A 10369-nucleotide genomic window follows, 5' to 3' on the forward strand; every position below is an offset into this window, starting at 1 on the left:
TAAAATGAGGCCTGAAGGGTAGATTGCTGACATTTGAAATAGATTAGTGCTGGCTATCCAGCACCACAGGTGTACCTACCCAAGTACAACCAGCTCTGTGGAGACATCTCAGGTGTCAGGGGCCACTCTCAGTTCTACAGCTGTACTGTGCTCTCCAACAAACAGTGAAGCTATTTTGGGGCCTTAGGCTCAGGTCCTGGGGATTGTCTTGGGGTCTGTACAGATAGCAGAGGAGAAAACCAGGCTTTGGAGTTTTGCATTGCTATCATTGTGAATTGACCATGGGTGAAACAAACCCCTCAGCCTCTGTGTCTTCATCTCTTTGACACCAATGACAGAATTTGCCTATTTTGGGAGAGCCACATTGCTATGTGTGAATGGGAAACCATGAACTGGGTAGTTCTGTGGCTCTATTTCAGGTGTAGTTTTAGCTATGAATCTTCAGGGAGAAAGGTGCTTAAGGTGTGCCTGGAGCTTCTCCAGGAGTGGGGATTGACAGTGCAGTAAAGAGTCAATAGGGTAAAGAAGAGATGGCTCAGCCATTAAGAGGACCAGGGTTTGATTCACAATTATCTGCCACTCCAGTTCCTATAGCCCTCCTTCTGGCCTCCGCAGGCACAGACTTACAGGCAGACAAAACATCAGGCACATAATCCACCACCACATACAGGCCCCCCCCCCTTTTTTTTTCCTGAGACAGGGTTTTTTTTTTTTTTGTTTTTTTTTTTGGTTCCTGTCCTGGCACTAGCTCTTGTAGACCAGGCTGGCCTTAAACTCACAGAGATCTGTCTGTCTCTACCTCCCGACTGCTGGGATTAAAGGTGTGCGCCACCATCGCCTGGCCAGGGTTTCCCTTTTTAATAGCCATGGCTGTCTTGGAACTTGCTTTTTTGACCAGGCTGGCCTCAAACTCAGAGATCTGCCTGCCTCTGCCTTCTGAGTTCTGGGATTTAAAGGCTTGTGCCCCTACCACCCTGGCCTATAATTTTTTTTTATAAAGTCCAAATGAGTCTTTGAAGTAATCTTTTCAAAGTAGATAAACAGAGCTGGGAATATGGTTCAGTGATAGAATGTTTGCCTTAGGTTCTACCTCCACTACCACCAGAAAGAAGAAAGGAAGAAAAAAAGAGAAAGAAAGCAGGTTGGGCTGGGCAGTGGAGGCACTCTCCTTCCAGAGCTACTACCAGGACAGGCTTCAAAGCTACAGAGAAACCCTATCTCGAAAAATCAATCAATCAATAAATAAATAAACAAATAAATTAAATTAAAAAAAAGAAAAGAAAGCAGACTGATAAGCAGTAACTAACCTGTTGCAAGTTGGAAGGGCAGTCTGGTTGGTTTTGTATGAGTCAGGTAGTGAGGCCTCGAAGTGCTCTGGCTCCTCAGGGAGGTTTCAGAGTGTCTACATGCTTGACTTAGACAATTTTCAGATAGAAAATGAGTATTTTGTATTTATAGTAGAAGTGGCATTAGACAGGGCATAGGGCTTAACTGTAGCTCAGGTGGGAAGAGTGCTTTCCTGGATACATAAAGCAATGGGTTCTGTCATAGTGTCATAAAAAAAGGTGGGGGGACGATGAGAGGTATTTTAAAGGTAGCTTTAACCCCAATAAAGCAATATTAGATGTTAAACCATCTTTGACTCTGAGGAGACAGAAGTATACATGCTGCTCATGTAGTAAGTCAAGCTAAATTCTTTAAGAAAATTGTTTAGGGGCTGGAGAGATGGCTCGGAGGTTAAGAACACTGGCTGTTCTTCCAGAGGTCCTGAGTTCAATTCCCGGCACCCACATGGTGGCTCACAACCATCTAAAATGAGTTCTGGCGCCCTCTTCTGGCATGCAGGCAAAACACCGTATAAATAATAAATCTTTGAAAAAATTTTAGCATTATCTATTTATTGTTTGTACACATGGATGTCAGAGGAACTTGGAAGAATTACTTTTCTCCTTCCAAATGTTCATGCTGTAGTACACGTGTAATAGTCATAGGGTAGCTTAAGGGAGTTAGCTTTTTCCTTCTACCATGTGCTTCCCAGGGATTGAACTTGGTCATCAGATGCTTTTACTTGCAGAACCTCAGACCATTTTTTTAAATTAATAAACTTTATTTATTCTATTTGTTTTTCACATCGTGTATCTCGATCCTATTCAATCCCTGTCCCTTCACATCTGCCTTCCACCCTGCACCCCCTCCCCCAGAATATGAGGAAAAAAATGAAGAAAATAAAATGAGATTTAAAAAAAAAAATTTTTAAAAAGGGGGGGAGGGAATTAAAAGTCTCAACAGGGAAGCTGCACTGTGACCCCATGAGTCATACAGCGACCCAGCAAGTCATGCTGTATATTCCTTGGTCCATATATCTCTGTTTGCAAGTGTTTATTGCAAAGAGTCATGGGTCTGGTTTGAGGCCCCTGGTCAGACCAAGTTCTTGGCATATTTGAATAATTTTTTTTTTCAATATGGTAAAAATATTGGGGGGGGAAACCCCACCCCATCACCATCTTGGGAATTTTTTTTTTTTTAAGTTTTTTCGAGACAGGGTTTCTCTGTAGCTTTGGAGCCTGTCCTGGCACTAGCTCTTGTAGACCAGGCTGGCCTCGAACTCACAGAGATCCGCCTGCCTCTGCCTCGATTAAAGTGCTAGGATTAAAGGCGTGCGCCACCACCGCCTGGCTCATCTTGGGAATTGAAAACCTTAGCACCTGGTGCATGTTAAATACCCCTATACCACTAGGCAATACACCTCACCTCAGAAAAGAAATTCTGAAGTTATTTTTTAAGGATTTGTGCTTCTCTAGAACTCTGGACTCTAGGCACTGTTAGGTGTCCTGATTTGGGAAGTAATTTATGGATTCTAATATTGATTTGCAGTGGCATCTAAACCTCTGCCTGCCTTTGTCTCCCAAGTGCTAGGATTACAGTTGTGCACACCCCACCCAGCCCCACTGCAGCATTTTAAAATGAGGGTGGTGATTAGGATGATGTTTCTGTGGCGTTCTCTCCCAGCCTTCCTCTACTGTGCAGATGACTCTAGCAATGTAGACTCTGGACCACATGTATAGATAAAATCTGCACACATTGCATCACACATCTGGAGTATCTCCTGAAAAGAGGCTGCAACTGTGGTAGAGTCGGGGGGCAAACTTGACTGATAAAAAGTCTATAGAGGCCCTGTGGAGTTTATCCGAAGGGCAGTGTTTGGAGAACTGCTGTCTCATTCTTATTTCTTTCTTTTTTAGGCACCAGTTTGTAGAAAATAATCTAATATTAAAAATGGGCCCGGTGGATAAGCGAAAGGTGAGTCAAGTCCCTGATGTTCTTCATCCTGTGACTTCCTATTGCTTCAGATCAGATCAGTTCTTCATCCTGGGGTCCTGCCATGGTTCGTTGGATATGGCATTTTGGCCTGATCTTTAGAGATCATCTCTAGATTTTATAACTGGGAACACTCAGGCTCTCAGGGAAGCAGTGTGGGCGTTTGGAAAGCCAGCCTTACGCTCTAGTCACAGGGTATGGTTTCTCATGGTCACACGATGCTCATCTCACTATGCTAAGGTTTCTGTCACATTGAGGAGGATGTATCATTTCTGAGAACTCAGCAAGTAGTCTTTCATTAGAAGATTTGAAAATACAGGGGTTGTTGTTTATTAAGCGTATTTGTTTATTCGTTTTTGAGACAGGGTCTCACTATGTTGCCATGGCTGTTTTGGAGCTGGTTCTGTAGACCAGACTGGCCTTGAACTCACAGAGATCTGCCTGCCTCTGTCTCCTGAGTCCTGGAATTAAAGGTATAGGCCACCACTGTCTTGTTGTTTATTACATTTTATGGACAACAGATAGTGCAGAACATATCAGACTCTGCTAACAAGGACTTCCTAGCATCCTTCTTGACTGTGTATACTCTGGAAGTGAGAATCTCCGTCAAAGTGAACTGAGGCCTGGCCTGCCAAGGGTGGACTCTGTGCCTGAGAGAAGCTGAAGGATCAGGGGAGACTACAAGCTATCCATCGATGGGCATATTGTGAGCTAAACAGCAGAGACCCGCACTTGTCTTTTCTTGATGTAAGATGCTGGGCTTAGGTTGAGGAGGAAGTGTCTTAGGTGAATGGACAGCTGGCAGTCACTATGCCCTACACTACTTATAAGTTAGTCTCATCAGTGCCTTGATCAGTTTGTTTATTTATTTGTACCAGGGTTTATTTGCAAGACGACGGCAGTTATTACTCACAGAAGGGCCACATTTATATTATGTTGATCCTGTCAACAAAGTCTTGAAAGGTGAAATTCCATGGTCACAAGAACTTCGACCAGAGGCCAAGAATTTTAAAACTTTTTTTGTCCACACGGTGAGTTTCTCCCTATAAGGCCTCTGATTGTAGTGTCACCACAAGCTTCTGCATCTCGGTTGGAAGTGTCCCTTGCTTTGGCCAAGGAAGTATCTAGGGTCATGTCAGCTTCCTGTGTCTCAGAGACCTGTATGAACAACTTAGGCCTGAAATGGGTTAGGAGAGAACTCTGTTTTGATTTTTGCTTTCGGTAGGTCACCCACCCATGTACTTAGTTTCTGTACTTGTAGAAAGAAGAAGCCCACTGTGCGCACAGGCTTTCAAACCGTGCTGACAGCATTGACAGCAAGACAGGCTGGGTGGGGACGGGGCTCCCTGGAGGACATCAGATGCTCTGTCTTTGCAGCCTAACAGGACGTATTACCTGATGGATCCAAGCGGGAATGCTCACAAGTGGTGCAGAAAGATCCAGGAGGTTTGGAGGCAGCGGTACCAGAGCCATCCAGATGCTGCTGTGCAGTGACGCGGCCTGCGGCCGGGCTGCCTATCGCTGCCAGGACACCTGCCCCAGCGCGGCTCGGCCGCCACCCAGGACGCTTCCAGACCACCTGCCAGCCATCTCAAGGAGAACATGGATGGTGGAAACCTTGCAGCTTTTTTATTTAAAAGAAAAGAAAAAAAGAACCCAGCCACACAAAGAACAAAACAAATAACCAACAAACAGGAATTCAGGGTCGCTTTGCTTGCTCTCTGTGCTATGTGGTGGCTTCCATGTGCTGCTGTGGCCATGGAGACCCAGCTCCTTGCACGGTAGCTCAGCTTCTGCCCAGACCAGTGACCAGATTTGGCATCACCAGTCCCTTCTAGCATCCACAGGAACTGCATGCCTGCTTCTACCCTTCCCCACCTGATAAACACAGCTCCTGCTGTAACTAAGGGACCGGGTGTATCTGGCTCTCCTTCACCAGAGAGCCTCTTTACTCTGCTGGGTTGATCACCAGCTCACTGTGGGTACAGGGCTCTTAGCTTGTGTGTGTACCTCCTTCCTTGAGTCCCTTATATGGCCCTAGAGATGTGGTCAGGTATGTTTCTGATGACAGAATTTCTGTGGTTCCTGCCCTACTGTAGGCAGGCTGATGGTGAGAAGTGTGCAGGCTGCTGTGGCTACAGTCTGCTCTCGTTGGGCTCTGCTCTAGCATTCCACTTCCTAGCAGTTCATCCAGGGAATGAGGCACCAAGCACGTGTCCGGCAGGGGTGCTGTCATACCAGCACCTAGATAACACCAACTAGATCACTATCGGGTACAGAATCCTGCCCTGACTTGGACAAGACTGGAGCTCCCATGTGGAGGAGTGGTGTTCAGGCCTTCCTGGGAGTTTCTGCATACGTTTCATGTGTAGGCCACATGCTCTGTGAGACAGGGACTGAGAAAATCCCGGCCAATCTCCTGCCCAGTCTCAGCTAGCTCAGTTTTTATATCTCTGTTGAAAATCTGAAAGCCTTTTCATGTTGCTTGGTCACTTGGTACCATAAAGCATGGACCTTGCCTGGAAAGAGTGTTACCACTGTCTAGCTCACAGGAACAGCCCACCCAAGCCTGAGCTTGCCTGTGCTGGCATACCCTGATGCTGAGCTGACAGTGTTTTTGTTTTGTAATACAGATGGCCTGGACTATTTCAGTACACTTGCAGAGTGCTTCTGAGCGACTTGGCTGTACCTCTCTCTGACTAGGATATTCCTAATGGGTGACCCTTGGTCTCTAGTGGGGAAAAGTAGGCACCTGCCTTCATAGACTGCTCACAGGAACACCTCTGACTCCCATGTTATGAAGGCAGCAACAATTTTGCCATTTATGTAGACTTTCACAAAGGCACTCCAAAAATGCCCACACAGCAATTACCCCTGTCCACAGTGATCACCTGTGGGCCAGGTTACCCAAACTGAGAGGGAAAGATTCTGTTTAACAATGAGAGTGGTTCTTTCAAACTGGGTGGAGTGTAGATGAAAAGCTCACCATCATGCCTTGGCAGGGGTGCTGGATGGGAGCAGACTTTGCTGTATTGTAGGATAAGAACTTTAGGTGGCCAAGGAGCAGGTGTCAGGACCACACCTGCCCCTTGGACCCAGGGAACAGATAGCTTAGCACGCTATCAGCCTGTGAGTGGAAGTAGACACTTTTTTTTCCTGGTTTTTGAAGAACCATGTTAGCTAAACTTGGCTGTCTCCTCCTTAGAGTTCTGTTCTTGCTCATGCCTTGTGGCTATTTAGCCCTCAGTATCCTGTGCCCTGTGTTTGCACGTATAAGAGTGGCTTCCTGGTTGTCACATGCATGTAGATACAGGGAGAGGCATCTCTGAGGACACTTAACTACAGGGGACCATGTGGGGCTGAGGCGTGGCTTAAGTTAGAATACCTGGCTGGCTTATGGGAGAGTCCTCTGTTGCTTTCTCCCCTGGAGAGCAACGCTACCTCCTGGGCTTTACCAAGTGCCATCCTAACCTCTAAAATTAGGGTTTTGCTGAACTGGTAGTGGGTGGCCATGATGACTGCCCTATGCTACAATAGCTGAGCTCTTCCCAGGTCACCTTTATATCCTTACTGCCCCCTTTTCCTTGATTTTTTTTTCCCTTTAAGAACCATGTACATTCTTTCTTACCCTGGCTTATATCACTTTCGGTTTTTTCTAGTCATCCTTAGAGCCGTCACCCAGTGTGCAGGTGCCTTACACTGTAGGACAGGATGTGGGTATCAGTTTGTACAATTTTGTCTGTGTGTGTGTGCGTGTGCATGTGTATAAAAGCAAATGGGTGAATCTATCTAAGGAGAGAAAGAAATGTCTCATTAGGAGCTCCAGAAGTCATGTGAATGGTAAGGATGAATAGAAAGTTGAAGACTGTCCTCTGGCTTCTCACAGTGGACTGTACCTCACTGCCCACTAGCCATGCCTTTTCTTGGTGTCAAATGAAGTTGAGCTTGAATAAGTCATTTCTACCTGTTTTTCTGTGCTCCGGCTGGGTAGTGGACATATCCATGTAGCTAAACTCTAACCTAGTAGATGCAGTAAAAAACCACTTTGAGAAAGATGACTTGTGTTAGGCTGGTAGAAACTGCACCTGCTGCAGCGCTCTTTGGGCTAAAAACCCTAGTGTTGTGATCCAAGCTTGAAGTAACCTTGCAGATAGCCAAGTGTGGCACAGACTCCTAGGTGATTGTGTGCTTTCTTAAAAGTAATGTGTTTTCTGAAAGTAAAAGAAAAAAAGAAAGGCCCATTATTCAGAGACCACTGTGAGCATTTTGATGTAGATCCTGCTTTTCCCTCCCCAACTTTTTCTTGTTGTTATTGTTGGTTTTTTTTTTTTTTTTTTTTTTTTTTTTTTTTTTTTTTTTTTTTTTTTTTTTTTTTTTTTTTTTTTTTTTTGGCTTTTTCGAGACAGGGTTTTCTGTGGCTTTGGAGCCTGTCCTGGAACTAGCTCTGTAGACCAGGCTGGTCTCGAACTCACAGAGATCCGCCTGCCTCTGCCTCCCGAGTGCTGGGATTAAAGGCGTGCGCCACAACCGCCCGGCTTGTTGTCATTGTTGTCCCAGTGCTGGGAATGGAATCAGGGCCCTCAGAAGTGCTAAGCAAGTCCTCTACCACTGAGCTACACCCTTAGCCCTTGTTTGCTTCTTAAACCAAACTGGGAACATACGACACACATCATTTTGCATCCAGCCTTTTCTCTTGACATTTTTTCCCTTTAGCATTTCTCTATACCACGAGCAGTTCTTCAAAAGCATGTTTTTAATAATTGTGGACTCAAATGGTTGGTTAATAAGTTATCCAACTGTCTCCCTGTTGTAAAACATTCAGATCCTTTTGGGTTTTTTGTTTGTTTGTTTGTTTGTTTTTGCTATTTAAATAATGCTGTGGTGAATATACTTACGTCTTTGATTTTTTACTCTGATTTTTTTCTCTCATATGCCTGCAAGTGGTATTTTTGAGTCAAAGAATTTGTTCATTTCATAGCCGTTCCTCCTCTTTGGTCTGTTTAGATGCTCTGAGTTCCAGTAATAAACCCTCCTTCCTCATGTCCTACAGATTTTGATCACATCAGTTCCTGCTAAGCTGTGTATTCCCAAGAAAGTTTGACTATGACTGCTCTTTTTTTTTAATCTAAAATGTCATTAGTGCAGATCCATTTGTGTCAAATTTTTCCAAAAGCCCAGTTTCTTCATTTTCATTGCAAGAATCTGGTCATGCATGTTACTTCTCTTCCATCATTGCTGCTATGGCTTCCAAGAGCTTGGTGATGTTTTCAGAATCCTGTACTTTGTGTTCACAATGGTACTGAATCTGCTTCTGCACAGTCAGCAGAGATAAAGTGTTGAACTGACCTTGCCACATTCTTAATGGGTAATTCGTAATTACGTTTATAGACTCAGAGAGTGCATTTGGCCATCTTAGGATCAGTAGCAAAGCAGAGTAGCAAAGCTCTAATTGAAAAAAAAAAACCATGTAGATGATTGGGTTTTATAAACGTACAGTTGTGAGTGTCCTTGCTCCACCCCCCACCCCACCCCCACCCATTGGCAGTTCGGGAGAGTGCAGTGGCCAGACCTTCTCATTGCAGAGGATGGGTATTCCAGCTGATGCTTATGTAAACCTTCCTGTGTGCCGCAGGTAATTATGGTCTTTGAATAAAGCCCACACACCCAAATTGGGTTGTATCTGTTTTGTGGGGCCTCTACTTGGAAACATGAAGTAAAGATTTACTGGGCACCTGATTCTACCAGAGTGTATGGCTTGAGATGTGTGAAAATCAGCTCCCCGCTTTCTCATGCCTCAAGACTTCTCCCTACTGCTCCATAGACTCGGGGTGCTTATAGCTGAGACTTGGGAGACTGTAGCAACTCATGAGTATGGTGAAGATACCATGTACCTAGAGATGTTGCAGTACACTTTTTCCATTTTTTTTCATTGCAGAACCCAACATAAACTGACTCCAGTGGGGGTAGCACCTCTTAGGTACAATGTATGACAAGGGCCCTGGCATATTAGATGGGACTGAGACCACTCTCAGAGCCTCTGACGATAACTGGCATCTGGCCTAACACTTAAGGGTTATAAGTCAGAATGGTTGTGGAAAAATGGCCTAGGAAGGAAGCTGTTTCTGTCAAAGCACCTATGCAGTGGTAAGCAAATGAATTAACCAATGTGAATACCTGGAAATTCCCTGTATCTGAATGAAGAATTCAAACTGTACAGAAGGTTTTACAAAAGGCAAATTTCCCCCTCCTCATGTCGTCCAGCCTAGTTTAATCATCTGGGTTAGTGACTACAAGTGAGTCATTGTGCAGGTAAAAGCCTCTATTATGACCATTGTTTGATTGGACATTGGCAAATTAAACTGTTACAGTATTTAGAGCTGCTGCGGCTGTTTCATAGCCACGTACAGTAGGATGAATCAGTAGTCTACTGCTGTCGTTCAGGTTGGTGGCAGTCAGTTAGAACATTTGTAATATTCTCTACCTGGTCTGTAGCTGTAACTGTGATGTACAGGCAAAGCAAAAATTAAAAATACTTATGAAAACAGATAATGCAATGATACTAGGATATACACTTTTGTATTTTTATTCTTATATAAGGTTATTTGCTGGCTATTGTCGGCCTCTAGTTCAGTCTGTTATTTAAATTCTAATATATGAATTATTTGGATTGAATTCATGTTTGGGGCCACGTTGTTGTATGTATTGATGTACAGCCTTGAATGTGAATAATTATTGTAAACTATATTTTACAACTTTTTCCTGGCTTTATTATATAAATTTTCTATTTGGTCATGGTTTAATCATATAATTTAATGAAACAATTTTTTCCTTTTTTTTTCAAATATCTGTGCTTTAGATGTAATTACCGGATGATGGATTTCCCTCGTATGCTCGGTAGTCTTGTAATAAAAGCATGTAGAGTGTATATGTTCGACGTCCTCGTTCCTCTTTTGGCTGGCGTTGGGGCGGAGCCAGTGCCGAACCCCAGGGTCCCTTAGAAAACTCAAGGCTCGCTCTGACCGGAAGTGGTTGTCGCCGGCCTGCTTTTCGA

General features: G+C 44.3%; 1 protein-coding gene across 3 annotated transcripts in view; it reads left to right on the top strand.

Moving 5' to 3' along the window:
• Positions 1-10243, top strand: part of Pdpk1 (3-phosphoinositide dependent protein kinase 1) — a 67817-nt gene extending 57574 nt beyond the window's left edge. For all 3 annotated transcript variants that reach the window (XM_050163245.1, XM_050163326.1, XM_050163397.1), the window contains 3 exons: positions 3243-3300; positions 4197-4349; positions 4696-10243. In XM_050163245.1, the coding sequence (XP_050019202.1) occupies positions 3243-3300; positions 4197-4349; positions 4696-4812 (328 nt within the window). In that variant the 3' untranslated portion in view covers positions 4813-10243. The remainder of the gene's footprint in view (positions 1-3242; positions 3301-4196; positions 4350-4695) is intronic.
• Positions 10244-10369: the final 126 nt, after the last annotated feature.

Source organism: Alexandromys fortis, unplaced genomic scaffold (assembly GCF_014885135.2).
Source record: "Alexandromys fortis isolate MF-2015 unplaced genomic scaffold, M_Fortis_MF-2015_v1.1 scaffold_29, whole genome shotgun sequence".
In the NCBI taxonomy this organism is placed as follows: Eukaryota; Metazoa; Chordata; class Mammalia; order Rodentia; family Cricetidae; genus Alexandromys; species Alexandromys fortis.